This window comes from Lasioglossum baleicum, chromosome 20 (genome assembly GCF_051020765.1).
Source record: "Lasioglossum baleicum chromosome 20, iyLasBale1, whole genome shotgun sequence".
Taxonomy (NCBI): domain Eukaryota; kingdom Metazoa; phylum Arthropoda; class Insecta; order Hymenoptera; family Halictidae; genus Lasioglossum; species Lasioglossum baleicum.
The window spans coordinates 5,339,356-5,366,979 of NC_134948.1; the positions used below are offsets into that span (position 1 = coordinate 5,339,356).

Here is a 27,624-nt window from a genome sequence, read left to right on the forward strand (position 1 = left end):
GATGTGGAATATATCTTGTAGGTAGCCCGCAACAACGCGAAATCGGCCATCGACGACTTAGAGTATCGGCTGGACCAACTGAAGGACGAACGGTTGTCCGTGAGCACCGAGTTGCAGCTCGTTAGGGATTCCCTGGCGGAATTACAAGCGCAATGTCAGAGGCATTTAGAGGATAAAAGGGAGCTGAAGGCTGCGTTGAATGAGGCGCAACGAAGAGAGCGCGAGGCTCAAACGAGACAGTACGAGTTGGAAAGAGCCTTGGCCGAGGAGCGGAAGCTGAGGCAGGAGGAGGTCGTCGAGTGGGAGCAGTTCCAAACGGACCTGTTGATGACCGTCAGAGTCGCGAACGACTTCAAGACTGAGGCTCAGAGCGAGCTGGAGCGGGTCGTGATGGAGAACAAGGCACAGCGGGACAAGCTCAGAGCACTGGAGGCTCAGCTCGACAAGCTCAATAAAGGTAAGTGAGGTCGCACGGTCCCGAACCGAGATTTTGTTCCCGACGGACAGACGTTTACTTATTTTAACATGCTCTTAGGGAAGCGTACAGCGTATTCCAGTTTATAATTTTCTTTTTGTTCGTCGCCGACGAGCCGGAGTATTAATTAATGCAATATCTGTTGTCTGTTTTTTTTTCCAACTTTCATTCGGATGACAGCCAGCACTCCAGTCCCCCAATATAAGACATACGGTGGTAGCACGATCAAAAATAGTCGCAAACCTGCGAGCAATATATTAAAACGAGGCCGCACTATCGTTAAGAAGCGGCATGACTCTAAGAAGGGTATGTTGAGTATTAACACGTCGAACGACCCGGATCCGTGTCACACGGATAAAAACTCGGAACACGAGGAGCCCGAGGACTCGGTCACTCCCGAAGTAATTCGTTTAAGCACGGAATCGCTCTATCACGCTCGATTAACGGGTTCCAAGGAGCCCGTTCAATTGGACGAAAAGCTAATCTCTGGCAAAGAAATCGAATTCTGTCCTGCCTTCGATGTGGACAAGGTCCTGAGCGGTTTGGAGGATTCGCGCGTCTTACAAAATCTCACGGACGATAGTAAGAGATCCGACGAATCGTTGAAGCGTTCAGAGGGTCATCCGAAATCAGACGTGACTAGCGCAGCTGCGAAATCATCCTTCCTGAAGGATATAAAAGGTATTCAGAACATGGGGAAGGACTCCTACGGCATTAGTATCTCGAATAGCAAATTTTACGTTCCTATGGATTATGTTTTCTCCGGCGTGGAGAACGCGATGGACGATTTGAAGTTCGAGGTGGACCCGGGGATGAGGAAGGTGTTGCAAGAGTGTACTCGAAGTACCAACAGTATCGCGGAACAAGAATCTCGGACATTGAGTAACCCAGAGCTGGAAAAGGACAAGGAGAACTTGTTAGAGGAATTCGACACGACTCCCAAGTCAGAGGAAAAGTTCAACAGCGACGATTTTCTCAATAAAAAGCGCAAGTTGTTTCCGAACAAGACTGAGTCCAACACTGGTGGTGAAATCTCAATTTTGGAGACTGTTCCGAAGAGCAATATCTCCAGGACTAAATTGTGGAATAAAAATTGCTCCGTTTCTCTGGAGAGCATCGACCTTCGTGAGAAATCGAAAAACGATGAAGAATTGCTGCTCAACGATTATGATAATGTTAAGAGAAGTGCCATACATTACAGGAATAGGACAGACCAATCGTATTTGAGGCCGCAGAGTGTACCAGTCGAATCTTACTTATATAAGAATTCTGATACAAAGAAGGCTAACACAGAAGCCACTCGGAAAGAGAAAACTGTAGGTATTCTTTCTTCCTTGGAAAATTTGCCTACATCTCCGCTCGACTCGCCAACGACGCCGAAAGAAATGAATTCATACTTGAAGGAGAATACTCGAGGCTCGGACTCGCCATCTCCAACTCAAAAAATATCGAGTGAGCCGCAGAGGACAAGGAGCTTGAGCCTGTGCGAAGCGAATAGATTGAAACGTATACAGTTTTTGAACACTAATCTGTCCGAGTCCGCCGAATCGACTGTGGAGCAAATTGTAAGTGGTTCTGCGATTCCTGATGAGAAACAGTCGCCCGAGAGCGACGTAGATGTAAGCCCCAATAGCAAAGGCGGTCAAAACGATTCCTTGTTCAACGGCAAGGATAAGACTTTGATAGGGAGGACGTCGTCTTTAAGAGAAAAATTTGAGACGATCATTGAGGACGTGGAACTGAGACCAGGCCGGCAAATAGGTACAAAACGCGACCGTAAGTCGGCCAGTAGTGTGAAAAACGTGGTTGCTTGCATCGCAGAATTCGATCCCATATTGTCTGTCCTGGTTTCTTATACTCTAGCAAATGACACACCACCGAAGTACACCCTTCTTGTTTCTAGCCTCAACAACTCTTCTAGGTCCTACCTCTTACCACCTCACGTTGTTTCAAATCAGTAACCACCACCACACACGTTCTCTAGTGTTGTCTTCTTATCCATTTGCTTTATGTTTTTGTCCCTGGTCGTACCGTGCATTGGTATACAAGTCGTGTGTAAATACAGAACTGGTATATACGTATGAACTCTACGTTGAGAATCCGAAGACTCGAATGAGTTTCGTTCTAGCGTTTCTATTTTCTGTTTTTTCCTTCATTCTACTTTTGATTTCGTTATATTTGTGCTTATCTTTTGATTATATGTAATACATAGTGCTTATTGCTTTTCTTTTCGTTTTCTCGATCGACGGTCGGGTCCAGTAGACGGTGTCAACATTCTGGCAATGTTTCCAGCTAATCAGAAGGTGATACAACAGCCGCCGCAGAGGCCTGCCAGCACTCCGACCGAGACTCAACAGTGCGTGTTGACCAGCGTGCAACAGGAAATAGCAGCTCGACGAAAAGCGAATATTTCCAGGCAGGACTCGAGGCTGTCGGTGAAGTGTTTGATCGAGAGCATCGAGAACGCCACCAAACAGGCTAAAGCAGGTACAGTAAATATTTTACCTTGAACGTATTACAATGCTTAAAGCCTAGTAACTAATATACGATTTTGTAATTAGGACCGGGAAGTCGCAGCAGTTCTACGTCATCCCTGAACTCAATTGGAACGAACGACATAATGACATTGAAGGCACCGCTCAGGGATCAACAGCAGATCAATAACTTAATCTGCACGGCGAACTCGACGAATAACAATAAAACACAAGCGGTGATGACGAGAAAGCCGTTGTCAGGTAACTTGAATCATTAAGTAGACACACAGTCGCGCTGCGCTCTTGAAGCTATCGCTGCTTAGTCACCAGATAAACATTTTGTTACGCGTGTATACACGTATGGGTTTACATATATCGTTGGACTGTATAACTCACATTGTATATTGAATCAAGTGTATATTCTGTGACACATAAAAACACACGCTCGCACGCTGTCCACGCTTGATTCGACCAAAAACATACATACGATAACAACAACTCAGCCACGTTTTCTTCCAATGATTCCAAACGCAGAGACCAAGTCAACACCTGTGGTCTTAAGCCCTGGTGAGCTGCTGGACTCTGCCGCTTTGAACGCCAAGGCGATCGACTTTGTGCGTCGGAACAGCGTGACAGACTTGTCGGAGCGCAAAGACCCACTTTGCGGACTGATTAAGAACGGAGGCTCGAAACGAAACGCATTGCTCAAATGGTGTCAGAACAAAACGTTAGGCTACCGGAATATCGATATCACGAATTTCAGTAGCTCGTGGAACGATGGCCTGGCGTTATGCGCCATCCTACACTCTTACCTACCACACAAGGTACCCTACGATACGTTGACGCCGGTAGAGAAAGGACGAAACTTCTCCATCGCTTTCTCTGCCGCGGAGAGCGTCGGTATACCCACCACTTTGGTAAGTTTGATGGGAATGGGCAGAGAGCTATACCGTTGTGTATCGTCGAATTCATTAATGAAAATCTGCTCCCTTTCATAGAACATAGGTGAAATGTGTCAATTGGAGCGACCCGACTGGCAACAAGTCATGACATACGTGACCAGTATTTACAAACACTTTGAGACGTAAATTGTTGATAGTGTGTGTGTGGTCGGTGTTCCGTGTCACCGAGGCGGGTCCTCCTCTCCATTCAATGAGAACAAGATCATCTAGTCAACCAAAAAGGAAGAAGACAAATTTTCTATAGGGCAAAATTTCGCGACGACTATTTTTTAATGGATCTTTCCAAGGATCGCTGGATCACAGCAGCACTGCCTACATCCCGATTGCTGTTTTCAATCGCGATCGGCGAGCGATTCGAAGCAGAGTACTCGTTGGAAGACTAAACACCAAATGGAATTGCTTTTCATTCTTTTACTATGAGACTGAGCATTTATATACACACGCATATATATATATAAATATTTATATATATAGTATATTCGCTGTACAGTATACTTGTTCGGTAGTATATACGGTACTACGTATGATACGGTATACTGTAGAGCGAGAACAAGGACAAAGAATTAGAGGCAGGGATTTTGTAGAAACCCGCCGATCGGCGGGGCAAAGAGGAAACACGAGAATCTAAGCTTTACCGATGTCTTCTGCGCGTGAAAATGCATGCTTCAGTGCCTCCTTGGCAGAGCCAACTATATCGATTACATGCTACCGTATTGTGTGCAAAAGGATTTTTCTACGCCGCGTGGTCTTTTGCATGCTTTCTAAACGAAAAGAAAAGAAAAAAACAAATGCAAACGAGTGTGTCGAGTATTTCCGTTCCTCGTACCGTGAGTATTTTTGTACTTGTATTATTTTTCGAGAAACTTTTTTGTAAAGTTTACAAAACCAATGTACAGAACGAAGCGCCTTAATTTAAAAGAAAAGCGACCTAATTTATTATATTAGTCAGGTTTAGTAGACTACGAGAAGCCGGAGCAGCAAATTTTATTAGAGAGCATCGTTTATGTTTCTATATACACTCATTCTCGAGATATATAGTAAGGAACGAACGAACGAGGATTAAGTTCTCTGTGATATAGCGAGAAATAGCCCCAAAACAGAGATAAAGGAAACGTTATCGTTATTGCTCTTATTATTATTATTACGATTATTATTATGATTATTACTACTACTATTAATATCATCCTCATCGTCATTGTTGTACCATTGTAGACAATATGCTGTCTGACATAAAACAATAAACTTGCCTAATACTATTTAAAAATTCACGAAGGATTCAACTCTCTAACAAAGGACAGGATTTTGTTTAACAAACACAGCCGAATCTAATTGTAAGTAAGAAATAGTTTTAATGATCTCCAAGGTATTTACAAAGTATTTACAATTACCAGCTCAGCAATAAACATCGTTTCTAATGCTGCATTCCTCTATCATAACATTCTAGAGTCTAGAGCAATCTCCATTGTCAATCATATCGGCAGTTCATTCGTTCCTTTATCACGATTCGCTCACGTCCATCTTATCCTGATCTTTCTCTCCCGAATAATACTCGTTGGCTGGTTCGACCATTTTGTCAGTGTCCTGTACATTCTGTCTAGAGTCTGGGTCTGGCTCCGGTTGCCTTTCCTCTTCCGGTGGCAGAGCATCGCAAGGAACGTCTTGCATTTGAACACTGGGAGAATGTTGTATCATCTTCAAATTATCGTACACGTGTCTCGTGATTGCTTCCAAGTATTGCTTGCTGTTTGCATTGTCCTGTCTGGTGACAACATCAGGATGCAGAGTGAAGTCTGGTGCAAAGTACTCCAAGTACTCAGTGTAAGGCAACTCGTTGCTTATCTGCTCATCCACCAATAGAGAGGTCTCGTAGGTCCAACAGCGAGCAACATTGCGCAGGGTGTACCCACCCCCGCCTACGGTGAGCAGAGGAACATTCAGGTCTCTGACAAACTTGACACACTCCCCATGCCCTTTAGTGCTGAGGCTGAAGCAACCTAGACGATCATTAGCCAGTGAGTCTGCGCCACATTGTAGCACGATGGCCGTGGGCTGGAAGAACTCCATCACATGAGATATCACAGGCTTGAAAACCTGCACATATGAAGTATCATCGATGCCCTCCTTCAATGGTACATTAACAGAGTAGTATCTCCCGCTTTCTGCACCGATTTCGTACATGTCTCCGGTCCCAGGGAAAAAGTAGTTCCCATACTTGTGGAACGATACGGTCATCACTCTGTCCGTGAGGTAGAATGCCTCCTGAACTCCATCCCCATGGTGAACATCTATGTCTATGTAAAGAACTCTGGCATGATATTTCAATAGTTCCAGGATTGCTATCACAATGTCGTTGATGTAGCAGAAGCCGGATGCTTCGAACTTCTTTGCATGGTGCAACCCTCCACTCCAATTGATGGCTATGTCGCAGCAGTTGTTATTCAGCTTGGTAGCCCCTTCCAACGAGGCACCTGTGTACATGGAGCAGAAGTCGAACAATCCTTCGAACACAGGACAGTCATCCCCCACATTGAAGTGGCTGAGGTACTTAGTATATCCTTGTAAATTCTGTGGCGTTACTCTTTGTAGGAACTCTACGTACTCGTCTGAATGAAAACGACACATGTCGTGAGTGCTGGCTCTGTAGGGACGGTAAATCTGCATCTTTTTGTGCAGACCATAATTAAGCACCAGACTGTGGATTACAGAGAGCCTGTGAGGCTTCATCGGATGCCCGGGGCCATAGTGAAAGTTTCCGACGTCAGGATTATAAAAGTACGATACCTTTTTGTTGTAACTCATGTTTGAGGTTACCGCAGCCGAATCGGAGTGTATGCGAGGTGCGGTGAATTAAAATATATGCTTTCGTTATCAAGATATCTGTAGCGTCATTATACAGATCGAAGCGATTAGGTATTGATAATTTTCCTCTAGTCTTTTACTCAGAAAGCTCCTGTTTACCAAGCGTAGAGGTTAAATCAGTATCGTTCACGCATTGCCTCTGTTAGGTATTTCCCTTGCACGGGATCAAGCGAATCAAACCCAATCAAACACCACTCTGGATTCTTATCTAACAACAAGGTCGCGATAAACAGTAGAATAAAATTTGTCAATAATAATAAACAATATCATAGTTTCAACGGTATCTTCTTGATTTGACAGTTTTCGTACGCCATCTAGAAGGATGCTCTCGAAATTTTTGGTGCTCGGAAATTACAAACCACTTGCTGCAATTTATTTGCATTTTTTTCAAAATCATTTCAAATTTAAACTGTTTCCCGGATGTTTCTCTTTAGGATCGATAACAATGTAGCATTTTGAATGTCCCTGGCGCTTAAATTTGAACACTTCACCGATTAAACTTTCCTGGAAAATCAATATTCAATGACAGCGCTTCTCAACCATTTTGCCGTACGATCTGTATAAAATATTCTTTTAACAATTAACTTTCATGTATGGAAACTACGATTCAGTTTAAAAAATCTCTAAAATATAAATCGATTCTTTTTCTCGCTTTAGCTCAGACATTATATTTTTTGGGTCGTTAATTTATCTAGAAGAGCGCGTAGGTTGAGGAACGCTGTTTTTTAAATTCTACATTTACGCAACATTGTCGTCGAATAATACATTCGACATTCTTTTTCATTTCTGAACACAGTTAGCATAATGTGCGTTCATTTTCATTGAATGTTTAATCGGAAGCTGCGATAATTGATCGGCTGCAACGCGGCCATTCTTGTTTTCTGGGCACTGACGGTTGGCAACGGACGCTCTCTTCCAACGTATTCCGATTCCGAGGGATGAAGACGATTTCGTTCGGTGTTCACGTTATTTATTCGCAGTACAATTCCAATATACGGTGAACGAGTCCGAAGGATTGTGGCTGGTCTACGAATCCAGAGGAAGACGAAGAAAGAAGTCGAAACCATGAGACCGGATTCACGGAGCGTTTCGTTTACATTCCACCGGGAAGTTCTGAGTGTGAGAAATTCGCCGGAGATCACTAAGAACTCGAAGAACTTGAGGCGACGACTTCAGGATCGGTTCGAGAAGGACAAGTCCAGCGATTCGTGCAAGGAGAAAACGCCGAAAGACAAGCAGACGAGCGATCGAAGCTGGAACAACTTGACGCTCGGAAATATGTCAGCGGATTCGCGAAGGGCTCTGCGGAGCGGAGCCGAAAAACTATCCAAAACAATATCTTCCGTACGCACAACCTTCGGGACTATTTCCCAGGTCTAAGTCAATTTTAAGTGAACAATATAGTTGCACAACTTGCTCGATCATTTTGCATATTGTTAACATCTTATTTCTTTTTCAGAAATTCAAAAGCTCAACACGCAGACGGCAGAGACTGGAAGAGCAACAATCGCCGAACAGCATCTGCAAACTGCAGACACCTCAGACACGTTCTCGTCAGTTGTTAGGACGGACTCCAACAAAGTTGTATAGTCCTTTCGGCATAGAGTCCCCTAGGCACGCATGGGATAAGGAAAACAGTGAAACACCGGTGCATACATCCTCGGGATCGAACACGCATTACATACAGTGCAGACCATTCCGTTTCACGAGAAAAGGATTCTCCATGCTGAGATAAAATTGCCCCCTGATTCTTTAATAAGGTTTCCACAATGATCTCTTCACTTCCTAGCAACGCATTCGGAATTGCGTGCCTTGTGCAACTTATAATTGAAATATTTATTGGATTCTCATCGAGGTAGCAATTTGTACCTACACAGTTATCGTGACGTATTACCTATGATATTGAGCTGCTTTCACATGTACATGCAATGTATAATGTATAATTTATACCTTTTTATACGTATTTATATTGATAATTATTACCGATGATGCAATATCAAATAAACATGCAGAACAAGGATATCGATTGAATATAAGAACACTTAAGGTTTAATATCAATATTCTCTGGTTTTTTATTCTTTCGATCATCATCTTTCTATTCTCTGCTTTTATGGTATTATTCAGAAACATAATTAGATTGTGGATATTTATTAAATTTTTTATCGTGTAGGATATTTAATAATTTAATTTGCGGATTTTATGTATTATATGCAGTGATGCGAAAGAAACTTACAAAAATAAAATGCATATTTCTGTTCGTTTGACGAAGAATTCGACTTTTCTTTAAATCGTGAAAAATGTTCTGTCGTAGGAAAAAATTTCGAATCCCGTTAAACATGGCGCCAAAGGAGGGACATGTTCCTACACGAACCCATGGCACGAACCTAACCTTTACTGCAAGCTTCGATGCAACCCGACCTACGTTCATGCATGTAGCATTTTGTTCGTTTGAAAAAAAACAGTGGAAAGATAGAAAAACGGCCGGCTTTTATTATTTGTTATTCGTTTGCAAAATTGAGTGGCAATTGCTTCCGATTCGCCGCATAACCAAGAGACCGTCGAGGTGCGATGAGTTTGGATGAGTTTTCGCGGTTCATTTTTCCCGCATCCACGTATCCGTCATCGGCAAGCTACTAATTAATCGTTGACAGATCCAGATTTACGAAGGCATAGTCACTGAAAATCGACGGGCAAGTGCTCGCATTATTGTCGCCTCCGTGCAAAGGAAAGTGTGCGGCAAAAATGCGTCACCGGTTCGAAGAGGCAGCGTCTCGGACGCGACAGGATTAACATGCAGAAATGAAAAATAGTCGGAAGCGGGGAACGCGTTGACAGTCAGTGGTATGCTTCACGAGTGAGCGGGATGGACGATCAAGAGCGAACAGTTGCGCAGGATGCCTCGAACTTGAAAACAGGGTGAGTTTCATTTTTGAAATACATATTTCTCCTCCGTGTTTATCTTTCGCGTGGTGCAGCGCATTACCAATTTTGCAATTACAATTGTATGTATATTGGCCGTGAGCATTTAAATCGAGGTTAGAACCGATCCAAACAAACTTTCCAGAGAATTTCGTGTTTGGGATTATTGTTGTTTACACTGCCCCTATTGCGCATCGCTTTTTCTATCGAAACTGTGACAGTTTGGACCGCAGACTGGCCACCGGTAGCGGCTGCGTAATAGCGCATTGCAGTGTGTCCGGATAGTCTAGTATGTCTATAGAATCCGAGGGAAATAAAATTCTCGAATAAAAGGTGAAAATGGAGCTCCGAATGGAAATGGGATAATGCTCTTCAATTCTCCTTCTCCTGTAACCTTTTATTCTTTTAGCATAGATAATACATCGGAAATGGACTTTACATGTCTCCCGTATATTTTACGGGATTCGGAGTGATGTCAACGATTGATAGAGTAACCTCGTTTCGCGAAACAAAATAGAGCATAAGAAATGACGAGCGTGTGCTGCATGCACCAACACAGAAAGCAGAATAGAGGAATCATTGTTTTTAGTTTCCGCGACTGATTTCTAATTTAAATTTAAACTTTCCGTTCTCTGTGTTACACGAGATTTCGCTGTCAGACTAATTTATGATGTTCGTAGTACCCTACTGGTAGATGTTGCCAAGGTACGCCTCATTATCGTCACTGTGTCTAAAGAAAAATAAATACTGCAGTCGCGGAAGTACGCTATTCAAGGCTATATGGCACAACAACGAAAAAAAACCGCGGGCAACATTTTTTGTGCGACTTTCCGCTTCTGAGAAAATCGATTTTGAAAATATATAGGGCGCGCGCTTCATTGAGTTTCTCCCTCCCCTCTCGCCGCCCCTCCCTCCCCCCTCACTGCACGGGTCTCTTTGTGGATCTCTATCGTGTTTACATATAAAGTGTGCAAGGTTATCTGGCCGCCGTATGGAATTTTTCTTTTGAATTAAGGTCTATTTAAAAATCGCAAGTCCGGGGAACAGGGAGGAGAATAATAGAGGAGAAATTGGCATGAACTCTTAATTGGCATAAACACGCGTCAGAAATTTCGTGGATACAGGTATCGAACCGTTTCACGTGCTTCCAACTAAAGTTTCTTATTCGAAAAACGACCAAGAGCTATGCGAATATCACTTTCGCATTTTGCTTCAATTTTAATTCAATTTGAAATTCAATAGACGCGGTATCACGTACACTGGTCGATTTGTAGACATTTAACACCGGAAGTCTATTAATAGGCTCAATGACTATGCCATATTGAAAATCGACTGAAAAATCGTTTTGAATAATAATCCCGGAGAAGATTATCACGTTACGATATCGAGGGTGGTTTCAATACTAAAACAAGTTAATCCCTTTTACTCGAAGCTGTTTTACTCCGCAACCAAGCCATTTTTTCTGACCAACATTTCCGTTGCACATGATTTATTACCTTTTATGAAGTTTATTACTCGTATAATTTACAACACTGAAATTTTGATCAATTTCTTAGATGGTTCTTAAGGTGCCAATTTTTTGTGGTGCCTTAAGATCGCACATAATTTATTACCTTTTATGAGTTTATTATCATTACTCGTATTTGCAACACTGAATTTCGATCAATTTCTTAGATAATTCTTAATGTGCCAATTTTTTATGATATATTACCTTTTATGAGTTTATTATTACTCGTATTTACAACACTGAAATTTCGATCAATTTCTTAAATAATTCTTAATGTGCCAATTTTTTGTGGTGCCTTAAAGTGGCCATTCCAGTGCGAAGAATTGAACTTGATGTTTGGGATTGTTTGACAATGGAGCAAGGAATAAATCGTGTGGCAGGAGATTGTCCGTGGTCACGGGGGATACGAGGGTGGCGTGACAGGGTGAAAAAACTGTGGGTCCCAGGGGACCCAGGTGTCGTCGGAGCTGCAAGGGTTAAATAATGGCCGGGTCTAAAATTTAGGCGGGACGGGTCGAGGGTGTTATGCGCAGGCTCGTCACACATTTCCGCGGTGAAAACGCCAGATGGTGGGGGTAGTGTGTACCGCGAGAGGGTGCCGCGCGCGAGAGGCAGGTCAGGGCTGGGGCTCAGTACGTTTGCGTACGTCGTTTGGATCGTGTGGTCCTCGGTGCAGTTCCTCCGCGAGTCTTTTCTCGCTGCGTTCTTCGGTGCCTCGTGCATCGAAACACTCCCTCCTTCTGGTATCAACGTAACCGTGGAGACGAACGTTCTTCGGTGATAACAAGACTTGTGAATTCCCACGATGCAGCCGTGGCTGGCTTACATAATTGTCAGCGTACAGTGAAGCGTCGCATACGCGCGTGACACACGGGACAACTGCGAGTGCTGCTCTTTTCACCGATCTTCCTTCGCTGTGTTTCTTTGACCGTGACGCTCCCTCCTGCTTCGGTACGTATGTCTTGCTCTCTCTCTCTTTCTCTTGGCCTATATCTATCTCTCTCTCTTTCCCTCTCCCTCCTCCGCCTCTCTTTCTCGTTCCCGCTGGTTCTCTCTGGTACCCTGACTCTCACTCCCTCTCCCTCCGTCTCTGTCTCACTCGCACGCGTCCCCGTGGCCTCTTTTCCTCTCGCTCCCTCCGTAGTCTGACAGCTTGGTCGATTCACGAATCCGCCGGGCCATTCGCTTTTCCCCGGGCCTCTTCAAAATAAGGCCACTCGGTTCCACTCTCGTTTCTGTGTCCCGCGAAAAGTGACAATTTCTTTCTTTCTTTCTCGTTCTCCTCGGTTCCCATCGAGCGAGCGTTGCTCTTTTGAAATGGTTGATCGGGAAACGGGGGAATCGTCGAGGGGGTTATTAATTTCGTGGCGAATCTGAGCGTGGTGTTGTGTGTGTCTCATCCCCGCTAAAAATCACGGTGCTCTCCTGTAAACAATAAACAAACGGAGCCGTGTAGTTCCGGTACGTGGAATTTCTCGTGAATGAAGCCGCGTACTATGTACCTTTGTTTTTATTTGTATTTTTTTCTTTTCTCACTTAAACAAATTTCCGTCGAGGTTCGGGCGATTCTGAAATCGCTTCTCGGGTTCACAGTCGTGTATTTACCAGTGTTTCTGTGCTCGCTGTTTGTTTAGCAATATCACGTTGTTGGATTTTGTACGTTAACAGGTTATGATGCAGGCGTTTTAGATTCGGATACCACCTCGCGCAAAGTACTCTTTTTTATAGAGAAATGTAATTGAGACGGTGTTCTCGCGTATTGTCTTGCACACAATTATTTGTCCGTAAGATCATTGTTTGCCATTCAGTTCCACTCTGCTTTGTAACCTTTCTTTGAATCTTGATCATACTTTTGCGAATATTGTGCTCTGTTGTATATTGGTTTGTATTTTAGTTTTGCTTTATTCGTGGCTGTTCGCTGGTTCTGTTTTGTCCTTACTTGCCTTTGTTTGTTTGTTTCTGACACACAGGTCTGGCATCATATACATATATGTATATATGCAGATTTATTTTCTATTTATTTTCAATTGCTTAAAGAAAGCGAGAGTATTTGAAAAGCGCGCAGACCAACCAACGATCATGGCGTCACACGGGGAAGACGTAGTAATGATTTTGTTTATATTTTTTGTATTTGCTGACCCCATCCATGGTTTTGCTGGGATGTATCAGTTGGAGTACGCAGCAGCCACAGCGACAGAACTCTCGACCGGTCGACACCGCTCACCAGCAGAATCAACTTGCGAATCAGCAAGTCGAACAAAATTCTGCGGAGTCTTCAAACATGACGGATCAAAGAGAACAACAGCTTCAGCCCCAACAACAGCAACAACAATTACAGCCACAGCAACAGCAAAGCAAAAGTCTTGATGAGCCGAGGACAAATTTGATTATTAATTATCTTCCACAGAGTATGACCGAGAAAGATCTGTACAGCTTGTTTGTAACGATTGGGCCTGTGGAGTCATGTCGCGTAATGAGGGACTACAAAGTAAGTTAAATCTGTGACACGCATCCTAGCAAAATATTTGCCGATAAATCAATATACCTTGTTTCTTGTACAGTCCGGTTACAGCTATGGCTTTGGATTTGTCAACTATGCGAAAGCTGAAGACGCAGCCACAGCCATAAATACCTTAAATGGCCTCCAAGTCCAGAACAAAAGGCTAAAGGTATCTTTTGCACGGCCATCGGGGGAGGAGATCAAAGAGACAAACCTTTATGTCACAAATTTACCAAGGTATTGCAACATGCGAACAGTAGACTAATTAAACTTCTACAGATCTTAACTTCTGCTTTCTTCCATAGAAACATAACTGAGAGTCAGATCGACGACATATTCAGCAAATATGGGAACATCGTACAAAAGAATATCTTGAAGGATAAACTTACTGGATTGCCAAGGGGTGTGGCGTTTGTCAGGTAAAAACAAAGAATACTTAGGCTAATCTGGGTAGTTAACAGTAACCGGTGTGCCAGTAGGAGTTATAAGTTAATGGTTGTTGGCAGTGTGCCATTTGTTGTCATAATTGGTAATATAATATGACGCGACGGCAGTAACATATGAGAGATAGACGATTATTAAAGCATTAAATGTTTTCGTTGTGTGGTCGGCGCCTAGGTCTTTAGAAAATTGGAACGAGCGCGCCTCGAGGTGACGAAGCAGTTGTTCCCTCGGTGTCAGAAACTGCTTCGTCATTATGCAATGATTGCTCGCCAAGCGAATATAATGTCATACGCGTATTTATTTCCCCCGCGTGTATATCTTTGCTGCCAAATTATTTTTACACGGTCTCTCCTGACGCGCGTGTTTCACTTGCATAATTTGCGATTTTACCCCGCTCCGACGACCCACCAACCTACTTAGCCGCGTTAAAGCACAGATTGTGCGTGCAACGGCACACCGGTTTGTTGTAGGAAATAGTATGAAAACTGTGTCAGCCGGCTGGAAATAGCAGCGAAACTAGTTTGACAATTTCTATTAATTTTGGCAGATTTTAGGGATCCGTAACGGGACCACTTTTATAGCACGCTCTAGATCGCTCTTGATAAATCTTGTATTAGATCCCAGAGACCTGGCAGAGGATCGGTTATTCCTCTGCCAACGGATCTCTTTACGAGTATCAGGTTTTCTTCAATCCTATTTTATGTCTTGTAGATTCGATAAGCGAGAAGAGGCGCAAGAAGCAATCGCGAGACTACACGGCACGATACCAGAGGGTGGATCGGAGCCGCTTAGCGTAAAAATCGCGGAGGAACATGGGAAACAAAAGGCTGCGTATTACGCGGGATGGCAAGCCGGGTACAATCAGAGTCGAGGTAAGTGGTTCACAGTCTCCCATAGATTATTTGCCTTGCCCGTACCTCTTTATTCTGCAGCCTGACATTAAAAATTATCGCTTACGGTCGTAGTAGATCGAGGGGTTTCGCTACTGTAGTATTACAATTAAAATCTTTCGATAACTTATAATTAGATTGCGGATCTTTGTGCAAAATGGAAACTTTCCAAGTCCATTGTGGGGAATTAGGGGGTCAATGAAAATGTGTTCCTTCCTTTCATATATCTATAATGTAATAACATGCTTTATAAATTCGTTTAATGTGCTCATACTTCTGTATTTTGCTTTCTCATTTTTATGATAACCGCACAAAATCCGCAGTCTAGGAATTGTAGCAGGAAGTACGATCGATTTTTACTGTCAGGTGAGAAACTTGCATTTTGGCTTCTTTTCTAAATCTTTCTTACCGGAGTCGCAGTAAATCAGTGCGTTCGTTTCATTATTGCCATTGTTGGAATTGTAGAAGCACCAATATTTAAGGAATTTTTTGATCAATAGAGCGCATCCTATCTCTTTCTCTTTCACTATCTCTCTCTCTCTTTTTTTTCTCTCTCTCTCTCTCTTTCTCGTTAGCTAATCATTTTGAAATCTCTTGTCGTGTATTAATATCTTCGTTCTTTTCTTTTCTCATGGCGACACATGTGCAAACATATAACGCGATCATTCTTTTTTTTTGGGATAAATTGTGTTAAACGTAGTTGCAAGGTGTACACGCGCGCGCACGTATTATTAATTGATTATGCTGTTTCTGGTGGCGCGCTGTTAACGATGCAATATCGATCTTTGCTGGTTTCGCCGGGAAAGATCGAGCGCGCATCGTTGACGGCGCGCCGAAAATTTGAAAACACTGTTTCTAACATTTGAATTATTTGCCAGATATGGCTGCATCTAAATCAATGTACAGCGAAGATTCAAATTGCTGTTTGCGTGTTTCTAATAAACGCGCGCAACGTTATACAGTACAGTACAGTAATGTTCTGTGAATATTGTGGAGAACATAAGTTTCTTTTCGCTACTATTGTTTGTCTCCTTCCTCCTACACACACCGCTCCTGTGTTTTCTGTTTTGTTGACGAGTTTTGTCAAAGTTGTGCGCATGAGGTTGAGATTACATCACATGTGTGACGGAAGATTTTTTGCCAGTGATATTCGGCCACAGTTCCTCCTTCGCAGAAAGGACACCCGAATGAAAGCAAATGTGTAGTGCTACTGTGATAGAAAAAAAGATATGTGTTGTTTCGTGTGCAATGATAAATATATATACCTTTGACGGACAAGCAGACAACCGAACGAAAAAAAAAAACAAAAAAACGTTGTATCTCGTGGCTAGTCAGAGTGGCAGCTTGTGTTGAAAAGAACGGAAAACAAAAAAGACCAAAAAAAAAGAGACACTTGCTAAGATGTATTTTGCACACACAAAAGGCTGGTTTAGAAGTTTGTGTTTTTTGGACGTTGCCTGGGTCAGTGAACTTTGCAACTCTGTTGTTCTAGTTGCCGCGCCACTGCTGTTATTATTGATTTTGCCTAATCGTTTCTCGACTTTGTTCAAAGCTACATCGGAAACTTCATCCTATAGTTTTCTCTTTTTCCGCGTCGGCAAATTATGTATACTTACTTATATACCTCGGATCTATATGTATTTTTTCGTTGTTTTTTTTTCATATATTTTTTGTCTGTAAGGTATCTCATAATGTATTATGTATATGTTTTGTTACATATCATTTGAAACATTGGAAATACATTTTCTGTTAAGAGAAGAAACACTGTTATTAATGCTCTTTTCATCATCCTCGAATTAATGTAAACACTTAGGGTCTCTCTTCATGTTCATTTGTTTATGTATTTTTTCCCCCCCTCTCGTCTAATTATGTAATTGGATCACGACTGATTAACGCCTGTAGTGTTTATGTTTTAAGAAAATCGTATCTCTTCTCTTTATGTGCTCTCAGTAGGATTCTGTGTAACACAACATTTTGCGAATTGTTTATTATTGTACTTATCGCATACATGTGTATAGAAATGTACATGCCTATGTACACAATGAATGTACATATTGATACATATTTCTGTACACATGTATCCATATTGCTCAAAGTAATCAGCAGATCACCTGCTGAAACGTTTCATCTCCGGTGGCATTGTTCTCGAAAAGATTTTAATTTAAATGTGATCTTCTGATTGGTTTCAGCAATACATAGAACCCGCAGTTTGCCTGACACACCAACTTGTTGTATGCCTGCGAATAATTACTCTTTAGCGAGCGTCGTTGCTAATCCGTGGTTAGCTCTGGACAGATTGCATTTGCAGAAACGTGTGGCTTTAATGGAAAATTTGTTCCATGCATGGCTGTGTCCAGTATCAAGCAATTATTGCTGCAGCGATGGACAAAACTGTTTGGACGCGTCCGCGACTAAACTATCGAACATGCTCGAAGTTTCCTGTAAACTCGATTAATGCAAAGGTTGTACACGGCAGTTAAGAGACTCGCGCGTGTATATGTATATGGAGCGAGGCCGAACAATTTTGTCCAATACTGTTGCCATACATACTTCTTAAATGTCTCGAAATAATTCTTTAACATGCCATTTTCATTTCTATGCTCGCCAATCCACGAAGGAGAACGTCTGTATACGACCAGGATTAAATACCAGCGTTATGTTCATTATCTTTATTAAACAGAGAGAAAATGCTTTTCTAGTTCGGTTGTATCGTACGTTGTTAACCTTGCACTTTATGATTACGAGTCTCCCACTGGTGTAACGATGAATATTGGCATGATTTAAGTGCGCTTAACACCAGCCACGGCTGTTGTTTATCACATTGTAACGCGGAATGAGTTCTTAGCGTTTAGACTCGAGGCGAAAACAGCATTTCATTTTTCTGAACGGCGACGTTCGTTCGCTCGCTCGTTCGTTCTACGTTTTGTATGATAAGAGAAAAGAGCAGCAGCGTGTTGGCGTGTGCGACGTCCACCGGAAGTGTGTCCTCCGGGGGCGTTGGTTGAAGTGCGATAAAAGTCGTACGGGTTCCTAAAGGCTTAAAATTTTCTTTTTACGATGATATTCGCCGGATATGCAAGAGAATAAGAGAGCGAGAGAGAAAGAGTGAGAAAGAGAGAGAGTGAGTATAGATATATATATATTATTACTCCTGTCTATATAACTCGAGAATAACGATGACACAAATTGCTCAACGATTGTAAACGAAACCTACCTAACAAACCGAAAAAGACCAGTCTGTCTGTGGCGGTTGAACGCGTAGACCCGGAAGCAGAGAAAATACAACCAAACTACATGAAATCTATTCTAACGAACAGATGTATTATCGAAGCTCAAATGTTCACGCGTTTTTCTCTTCTTGAGTTCATGTGTTTCATCGCTCCACGAGTCCATGCGTTGAACCTCTGTGCAATGAGAGAACCCTCGGACGTGTTCAGAGACTGATCCTGTGGACACACGAGGAAGTCTGTTTTTTTAGGAGATAGACTTATAAGACGTTGCCCCTCCCCCCGGTTTTGACGGTGATTTTCAGTAGTCGAAACACGTTACACAATTTTTACGACCGTCGACCCGATGACGGTCAAGTTTCGTCGAGAGTCCGCCGAAAACGGACGGCGTAGCTAGCGAAAGTATTAAACGAGAAGAGAAGAGAAGAGATTTCTGTCGACGTTTGAAGCTTTGTTCCGCGTCGGCTTCGAATCGAAAGAACAATCGCGATCGTCTGGTGGCGAGGTATAATAGCACGATCGCGATTATTCTTGAGAGATGTTAAACGATCTTCGCTGTTACTAAACTTTCGTCCTTTTAATCCTACTATATTATATATGAAATATATATATATATATATATTATATGAAAATCGGTCGAAACGTTTCCGCGTGCAGGAGAGGTTTAGGTCCTGATTAGATAGAGATAAAGAAAATCGTATCTCCCACGAAACACACCCTGACAATCGTTCCTTTTTTTTGATCGAATTTTCGCGAATATTGCGCGTATATTTATCTCTCGTATATCGTAGTTCGATCACTATGATTCCGTTCGAACGTTGCGACGTAGGAGGCCACGACGTTTGTCGTCGAGACCTTTGCTCGACTAAATCAGTATAGAATCGCGTTCAGATGCGGTTGATCGAGAACGGGCATGTACAACCCTTACGCATTCGTTCGGAGTTGCATTTCTCATCGGTAGATTGTTCGCGAATTGTTGCATTTTAGAAGGGACGTGTTGTTGTTATTGTTGTTGTTGTTGTAATGATTATCGCCACGTGGGACACGCACCGTCCAGCAATAAGCGGATTCGAGAACGCAGTCTATGTACGCGAGCAATATTAACGAAAATAAAAGTGCTATATCGTCGAGGCCACTCGACTACCACTAGAACGGTCGGTGTTCGAATCCCGGTGAACATGGAAAACCATTTTTCAGTAAAATTTGCCACTTTTTCTTACGATATATTCGCTTATATTATTAATTGCTTAACGTTGAATATATTTAATACCATTGTCACGTCCGGTGGTTCAGCCATTAATGATAATTGATAACATCAATCAATTAATGAAATTAAAAATATTAAAATTATTATTAATGGCTGAACCACACACACCGGACGTGTAACACCGTATAATAATATACGAAAAAGAAAGTCAATGACGCAAAATTGGTTGTGCATCCCCGATCGAAAAATATATGAATATTATCGATTGAAAAATCTTAGGAAAAAACGCAGAGAAAATCTTTCTTAGGAATTTAATATTGCGAATGCGCCGGTATTTGAGCAGTGTTTCGCGAAAAAGAAGAGAACTCTCAAAAAAAAAAAGAAAATTTGCGCGTCTGTTGTGAAGTTCTTCCTATATCCTCTCACACACACACATACACACAGACAAAAAGAGAGAGAGAGAGAAAGAGAGAATAAATATCATCTCCATTCAGAGAAGCGTACGAGTATAAACAAAGGGGGATGATAAAAAAAGGCGAGGCTGGATATTTAAAAGTGAAATATGATTATTGAATATTCGAGAATTTAATTAGCAGTTAAGTTAGACACGAGTAAGGTTTTTCGAGTATATTTCTTCAGAATATAATTATTATATTCGTGCTGCGGAAGCGAGCTCGCATCGTTCTTCCTCTATAGAGAACTGTATTATTCAATATAGAAAAGTATAAGTGTGCATTTACAGTGATATACGTATATATATATATTCTCTATATCAGTACTTCCCGAGAATTGCACAACTCGCTTGAGAGAAGTCGAAACCGAAAACGGGGCATAATTAAACGAACTCCATGTTACTCTCTTTGCTTCCGGAGGAACGACGCGAGTCGTTGCAACGACGTCGAGAAGACACGCATTGTAAATACGCCCGAAGAGTTCTCTAATTTTAAAAACGTGTTAAGTAGTCGAAGAACCGTGACGTTTTAAAAAAAAAAGAAACGGACCGTGCGAGATGGTTAATTCTGAAGTCCAGTAGTGCTAACGATGGCTGTGATACGGATAAGGAAAAAAGCAAATATCGTCAAACGAGAGAACCATTAAAAAAAAAAAAAAGAAAACGGTCCAACGAAAGGGGAAACCGGAAAAAAAGAAAACAAAGAATTACACACACACACGTACACGAGGAAAAATTGCGTGCGAATTCGGAGAGTTCGCGTGTCACACGGGCGTTTCGGAGAGAAAAGACGGACAAAAAAAAAACAGAAAAAAGAAAACTAGGAAAACTTGCGGCGCTCTCTCTCTCTCTCTTCCTCGCTCTCCTCCTGCCTTTCTCCTCCCCTCTCGCGGTTTCTCTCGATCAAAGAAGTAGTATTGAACAGACTCGGGGATGTGTTAAGTGTTTCGTAATACAGTGTTCCTTACGTGGTTGTCCCGCGATCACTATGACCGACGAGAACGACGAAATTGAGAGGCAGACACGATATTATATCATATCCCGAACGGAAATCTCGCTAGAAAAGACCCGCTCGAAAATGCCTGCGACATTCCCAATAATAACATTCATCGTACTTCTCCTCCTCGAGGGAGAGGTCGCTAATTAGCTCGTGCAGAGGAGGAAGAACGAAAAGAATACGAGAACAGATCCTACGATCCACGTTTTACCTTTAAAGTTGAATCTGAGTGTAGCGCGGGGGTAGAAGCCGTGGAATATTGATTTCCCGATCGTCCGGTACTTTGGACCAGCATGATTATTTTCAACGTCAATAATAAACTCAGGAATTTACGAATGTTTCTGTGTGTTCATAAATTTCAGAACCGTTCAGAGTTCTAGACGACCATTCCACAGTTTCCGGCATCCCCGTATAGTTGTAAATGACACACACGTACACGCAACACACAGACACGTACATAGAACACCAAGAACACGTATCGCCATTTACATCGATATTAGAAGACTATGATAGCTAGAGTGAACGGCAGACGCGCGTAACTTGTTGTGCGAATATATACATTTATTGAATGTGTTGTACATCCGAGCGCGATCCACCCGAGCCGCTGTACTACTTTTTGTACTGATGATCTCTCACGAGACCCAACAAACTCTACAGAACGCCATCATCTTCCGACTCGCCGACAAAATAAAAATGAACCCTCGGAGCTTCCAACGAAAACCAGAGAAAGCCCTAGTACTCTCCGGTTCGCAACGAAGAAACACGATAAAAAGCCGTGGGAAAAAATGCCCTCTTCGAAGAACAATTCGAAAACGTCGGAGCCGGTCGACTCACACCGGCAGCAAACACAACAAAACGGCACGTTTCTCGAGACTCGACTCGACTCGACTCGACTCGACTCGACCACCGTCCGAAGAATCATCAGGACAAAACAACGCAATCCGAGAAAAAAAAGAAAGAGAGAGTGAGTGTGTGAGAAAGAGAGAGAGGGAGAGAGAGAGAGAGAGAGTTAAACCGGCGTGCACTATTCGACACTCGTTCTTTCAGCCCTCCTACCACATAAGTATCTTATACCTTTCTTATCCTCGTTGCTACGGGTCCGCGTGATGCTGTAGTCGCTCGTTAAATTTGATTAAAACACTAGAAACTGAAACAAAGAGCCTATCTCCATTTTATTCAACACCTTTCTCTCTACCGGCCCGCACCACCACCCCTTTACGCGAAAAGACCGATGAGAAAACCGGTCTCTAGAGGAGAAAAATCGTGAAAAACAAATCGTGCTGAGAATTATTCCACTGATTCTCCCGGAATGTTTCAGGTAGCGGCGGCGGCCTTGGCGGGGGAGGAGGCGGTGGAGGTGGAGGAGGAGGAGGAAGAGGCAGGGGCATCAACGGCCCGGGCGGGATGGGCGGGATGGGTATAGGAGGCGGAGCCGGGCCAGGGATGCTTGGCAGAGCGGGAGGATTCGGGCCCCGTGGCGGTCCCCACGGTGGATTCATCGGCGGCAGCGGCGGTCCAGGTGCCATGAGGATGGAGAAGATCCATCCGCATCGCTTCAACCCCATCGGCATGGGGGGCGGCTACGTGCAATCCCACTTCTGGTGACCTAGCGTCGAGCAGCCGGCGATCAAGACACCATCGGCCACCACGTACCTTTCTCCGTTCCAACGGAGGCAAACCGCAGCGACGGCTGTCGTTCGTAATCGTTGATCGAGCTGCAGCGGTAGTCCGTTGATCCGGCGACGGGCATGGGCGATCTGGATTCGCTAGGATACGTCGAAGAAGAAGTTTTGCATTCCAAGTTCACCCTTTTGCGGATCGTATTCAGCGTTTCGTAAACTAAATTCTCTATTTCACTCCTTCAAGTGGATAAAAGGTGAATACGATCTGCAAGAGGATTAATTTCGAGTGCAAGACCTGTATTGCTAGCTGAGAAAATTTCACTTGCTGCTCAGCAAGTAAAATCTTTTACGCTTGCAATAATACACATATCCAGCTTCGAGTAGGCGTGGTCGCCACGCCCATGCCTGGTCCAAGGTCTCCGCCCGCCTCCAGAGGAGGTCGGACCGCGTCGATGAACCGTTCAAAACGGTTCATCCACCGCGTATAGCCAATTACGAACGACCGGGGACTGACTGACCACCACGTGTGTAAATTATTCTGCGCGTACTAGTATTTAATATGTTTCTACGTGCCTGTACCAAAGCTCGCAACACCTAGTATTGTACGTCCAGCGATGGGCAGATTCCCTCCCTAGAGCGTAGAACGCTTCGAACGTTATACAAGAGAGCCGGAGCCACGAGAGCCTTTGAGAAATGTTCATAGATTCAATCAACATCCGTCAGGCTCTCGGGTGCCTCGGTACAGTTGCAAATTCCTCGGACAAGCTGCACTGAAAGCCTTGAAACTGTTAGGAGATAATAGTCGTGCGATATTAATATTCACCTGTTCTTCAGACTTTAACCATTGTCTTTATCCGTAAGTTATTGTACTTCTCTTTCTTCTAATGTTTCTCTTTCTCTTTCTGTCGTTTAGTCACCTCTGCTCACACACGTTAATGTAACCCTAAGGTACTTCCAGGCTTTCAGTGTGCGATTAGGGATTATGGGGTTCGAAGCGCGTCTTGAGCTCATCATTGTGTACCAGGCGGGGGCGACAAGCGCTCTTTGCTCTGCGAGCGCTCCGGATTGCTCCAGGGGGCAATACTCCGGGGCAAAAGACATCTCGGAAAGAATAGCATGTAGAGGAGTGTCTATAATTCGCTCGTGGCCCCAGTGGGCGTGGTCTCGCAGCTCCAGGAGCTCGGACAGTGTCGCTCGGGACAATCCGTGCCCATGCCTGCCGTATATCGCGCGCGTCGCTTCTTTTTATCGTTAACGAGTCCGATTCTCTTTCGTCGTAGCTTTAATACTGTGCCGTTCGATTGGGCTCGTGAATGGCCGACACCGGGTCACTCGTGACCCGTAATCAAATTTTAGTCGCGGGTACCGCGAGATCGAGCTCCGAACCGCTCGGTTTCCGGTGGACAGTGGGAAAGATGTTTATTCTAGAAATGAACTCGTTCGTTGTTTTTATTCATCTAGATAATTTGATTGAATTTATTCCGCGGGTAGAACTCTTTGTTTTTTTTTTTTTTGTAAATCGAAGTAACAGACGCGCGAAGCTTCGACGAGCGAATCAAATTGATTTTCAATTTGTGCTTTCGATATTTATTGAAGTATCTGAAATTGTTCAATTCGAATTAACAAGCCAGTCGATACAGTACCGTAATTCGAAGAAAAGCGAACGTGAATAAATGTATATACTCTTGTATTTTACACATTCGTTGTCGTTGAATGGACGGGCTCACGACCCAGTATCGGCGGATAGAAAAGGTTAAAGTTAAGGTAGAAAACGATGTTGGCCACCGAGCTATTTAGGTGAAAGTTCGCTCTGCATTCGCCCCGCGAGGAAATGTCTTCGTCTTCTAAATCGAGCGAACAATCTTTTGTAAAATATCCGTCGACCCTCGGACGGTGCCTGGGTCTGCCTCGACCCGTCCAATTTCTCAGACAACTCGTCGGTTATTTATAGTAGATTTAATAATTGGCACGTGCTCCGAGGGTTGTATTCGAGCTCGTGTATAAAATTGGAAAATGGAGATGCGATTTACTTCTCGAACCGGTGGTTTCGAGGATAATTCGGTGAAGCAGTAGAGGTGCGTTCATGTCGGAAGCTGAAGAGTTCTACACGTTGTTGTACATTTCCTTTTTAATGGTTCTAACTTGAAACTTTATCGAATGTTTAACGTTAAGAGAGAATGTGTGTGCGTGCCTGCGTGTATGTACGTGTGAATGTTGGTACGAGATCGTATGTATAAAAAGAAAAAGAGAAGAGAGAGAGAGAGAGAGAAAAGAATTTTATCGGAGTCAGCGTACATACGGAGAGAGAGAGACCGTGTTTCCCATGCCGGCATCCGGCACCGATGGTTTAGGGAAAGAAAGAAAGAAAATGGACAGCGAAACGGGGGAAAAAACGAAGTGGCATGTAATTGCGCTCCGTCGAGCGAATTTTATTTTGCGCGTCGGTCGGGGGAACCGTTCATTTTAGACGATCATATTCGCGTGTACTTAAAACGGAGGATTGGTTGCACACTGCGAGTGACGATGCGGTGAGATAGCGAACTCGCTAGGCTGTGAAAACAGGAAAAAATGTCGCTCTCTTTCTCTCAGATTCATTTTCCATTTAGACCAATTTCGTTTTAATACTTTACTTACTGGGGACGACACAGTCTTTTGAAAATCGGAGGTTATTCTTGTGCTGCGACACTGGAATAGCTAAGGTAGACAGCTTTAATCGGTTTGTTGAATCTCTTTTATTCGAAACAAAAATTTTGAATGGTACAATGATCGCGGATTTTATGCATTCATAACGAAAGCGCGAGTAGGTTAAATTTAAAATAGTGGAATGACGAAAAATTATTAAAAGGATGAAGATATTGTTAATATACATTCGGTGGGTAAAGTGTTAAAATTGCGAAGACGGTCCTGGGTTTGCTGTGTCACTGTAGCCTCCACGTTCAGTTAAAATCCACCGGTATCTGTTCAGGATAGGTTTGCAGGAAAAGAAAGCTGTGTATCGCGTCCAAGAGCGTATTATGCGACTATTTATACGGCTGTAAACTTAAAGACAAGTTATTAGCCTGGACACGAATCTTATTATCGAAGTTTTGCCTGAGCTTGGTCGACGATGATCGTCACCGCGAAGTGTGCGAAGATCATGCGTACCGTCGGGGTCCGGGACACGCCGAATTTATTGTACATAGATCGCAAGCGGGAACACGCTGTCGTCGCGTCTAGGTACGTCTAAGGATGAAAAAATGAGACTGACTTTTTATAGGGGTTAAATTTGTCACGCGAGCTCCGTGTTTCTTGATTTTCTGAGTCGTATTTATGGTACTTTTTCAAGCGGAAACAAGAATTAAAAACGAAATTGCCTTATTATATTAAACACAAACGCGCGCGCGTTTAGGGTGGAGCATGTAACTCGAACCGTTGCGATTACTGCGCAAGCAATTATTCCAGTTGAACGAAACGTTTTTCATTAAAACCGATAGTTCCAGCGCAATCGAGGTGATTCCAGCTGCACCCTCCACCCCGCATAACAATATGAATATTGTATTCGCGATAAGCCGCAAGCTCCGAGCGTTTCGTTTTTGTAAATCGAATGATCGTTGGCGAATTCGTAGCTCGACAGGCGTGGAAAGAAAAAGTGTTAACACACAGGCGTTTCCGATCGCTCCGACAGTGACGGATACAGGAAATGAAATATATGAGGCGAACAATGAAATACCGAAAAATTGCGATGACAAGAAGGAGATAGTCACGTGCATGCGCCATATTTATAATGAATTCTTTCGTTCCGTTCGACGTTTCTTTTCTCTTGTTCGTTTGACGCAACATCGTTTGCACGGTCACACGCTCCCGACAGATAATTCTAGTTCGTAAGATCTTAATTGTTTAAGACGAAATAAATATCTGCAAACCGAGCCGCGTTTTGCTTTTGTTTGTGAGCATCGATCATGCTACACGCTCGCCGTATTCCGAACAATTTCGATGTTTTAAATTGTGAAAACAGGCCATCCCATAAGCAATGTCTATCTATTGTTCAACGAGAAAGTTAATGTACGTTTTCAATTCTTATTAACGTTCTCTCCTTAAACCACAGATACAAAAAAAACGACATTACTTATGGGATGACTTGATAGAAACGAGTTCGAGTAGAATCTAGCTTGCAAATTGAGAGTAGAAGTTAAAGAGACGATAGGACATTGAGAGAACACTTGTTAACAGCATCGAAATCGTACGGCGAGGGTGTTGGGCAGACAGTGTGACGAGAGAATGCGAGAAAAGAAGAGACAGAAGAGTTTTGCGTGAATGATTTATTCCAGTAGCACGATTCACCCTCTCCGCCTGTACAAACAGTCTCATTCACAGCCGACACACATGTACAAATCCACACATACACATAGAAGCGCGACCGCGTGCAAAACTAAACGGCCGATGTACTATCGATGCACTGCCGATGCGTTCAACCGAGCACGATGTTGCCCTTCAGAGGGCAGCTTGCATTTAAAGGAAAGCAAAGTTGCCCGATGATGAGCCGCAACGTGTCCCGAATATTCAAATTTCGTGTTGTTCCTCCTTCGCAGCACACAGTCCTCGGAACTATACGTATAGTCGTCTGGTTTGTTACACTCTCCTAATCTGTCTTCCAGTCACACTCGAAACTGTCCTCTTTCTTCTGCTGGTTTTTTCCCTTGTGCAGGATCGGTGCGGATTCGACGAACTACGCTTCTCGTCTGAGGCTCCTTGAGCCTTGCTCAGAAACTTTATAACTGGCTCCGCATCTCCACCCACAGGAAACTCTGCGGTGTAGAGATTAGCCGGGGAACTCGCGAAGAGAGGAAACAGGAAGGGGCGGATAGCTGGTACACCAACCGAGATATTACCTTGCCAGATTTGGCTTTAACGCTAAGAACCGACTGGGAGACCGGTGGCGGGCTTGACCCGCGAGCCAACGAGTCATTCGATCGGCCGCCGTCGAGAAAAAAACATCCTTCGAAAAACAAACGATATTCCTTTCTTGAACTTTTCGACCCTGTTTCTCGATTTGTAAAGTAAGCTTGTGGTTTTTAATATTGCAAGATGGATTTGAGATGCTATCGATCAC

At 43.3% G+C, this 27,624-nt stretch overlaps 4 protein-coding genes across 21 annotated transcripts in view; 3 read left to right on the plus strand and 1 right to left on the minus strand.

The window, feature by feature from the left end:
* The window catches only part of LOC143218949 (cytospin-A), a 26,407-nt gene extending 21,232 nt beyond the window's left edge, over positions 1-5,175 (plus strand). For 5 of the 7 annotated variants that reach the window (XM_076444599.1, XM_076444598.1, XM_076444600.1 and 2 more), the window contains 6 exons: positions 22-457; positions 656-2,251; positions 2,768-2,962; positions 3,037-3,210; positions 3,484-3,866; positions 3,948-5,175. In XM_076444599.1, the coding sequence (XP_076300714.1) occupies positions 22-457; positions 656-2,251; positions 2,768-2,962; positions 3,037-3,210; positions 3,484-3,866; positions 3,948-4,037 (2,874 nt within the window). In that variant the 3' untranslated portion in view covers positions 4,038-5,175. The remainder of the gene's footprint in view (positions 1-21; positions 458-655; positions 2,252-2,767; positions 2,963-3,036; positions 3,211-3,483; positions 3,867-3,947) is intronic. The other 2 variants (XM_076444597.1, XM_076444603.1) reach the window with 2 other exon arrangements.
* Positions 5,152-7,570, minus strand: Hdac3 (histone deacetylase 3). The gene has a single exon (XM_076444652.1). The coding sequence runs from the start codon at positions 6,708-6,710 to the stop codon at positions 5,409-5,411; it is 1,302 nt and encodes a 433-aa protein (XP_076300767.1). The 5' UTR covers positions 6,711-7,570; the 3' UTR covers positions 5,152-5,408.
* An 81-nt stretch (positions 7,571-7,651) lies between these two features.
* Positions 7,652-8,788, plus strand: LOC143218972 (uncharacterized). Its single transcript, XM_076444674.1, has 2 exons — positions 7,652-8,144; positions 8,230-8,788. Exons 1-2 carry the CDS (start codon positions 7,836-7,838, stop codon positions 8,503-8,505), a joined length of 585 nt encoding a protein of 194 aa, XP_076300789.1. The 5' UTR covers positions 7,652-7,835; the 3' UTR covers positions 8,506-8,788.
* A 367-nt stretch (positions 8,789-9,155) lies between these two features.
* Positions 9,156-27,345, plus strand: LOC143218967 (protein sex-lethal). 12 transcript variants are annotated; one of them, XM_076444666.1, is made up of 8 exons: positions 9,160-9,334; positions 9,423-9,687; positions 13,367-13,685; positions 13,759-13,934; positions 14,003-14,116; positions 14,853-15,013; positions 15,355-15,397; positions 17,649-21,092. In XM_076444666.1, exons 2-7 carry the CDS (start codon positions 9,635-9,637, stop codon positions 15,357-15,359), a joined length of 828 nt encoding a protein of 275 aa, XP_076300781.1. In that variant the 5' UTR covers positions 9,160-9,334; positions 9,423-9,634; the 3' UTR covers positions 15,360-15,397; positions 17,649-21,092. The 12 variants fall into 12 exon arrangements, with proteins under 12 accessions (XP_076300769.1, XP_076300770.1, XP_076300773.1 ...); XM_076444665.1 differs by lacking the exon at positions 17,649-21,092 and adding an exon at positions 15,910-16,789; XM_076444654.1 differs by lacking the exons at positions 15,355-15,397; positions 17,649-21,092 and adding an exon at positions 22,232-26,440 and having other exon boundaries at positions 9,156-9,334.
* Positions 27,346-27,624: the final 279 nt, after the last annotated feature.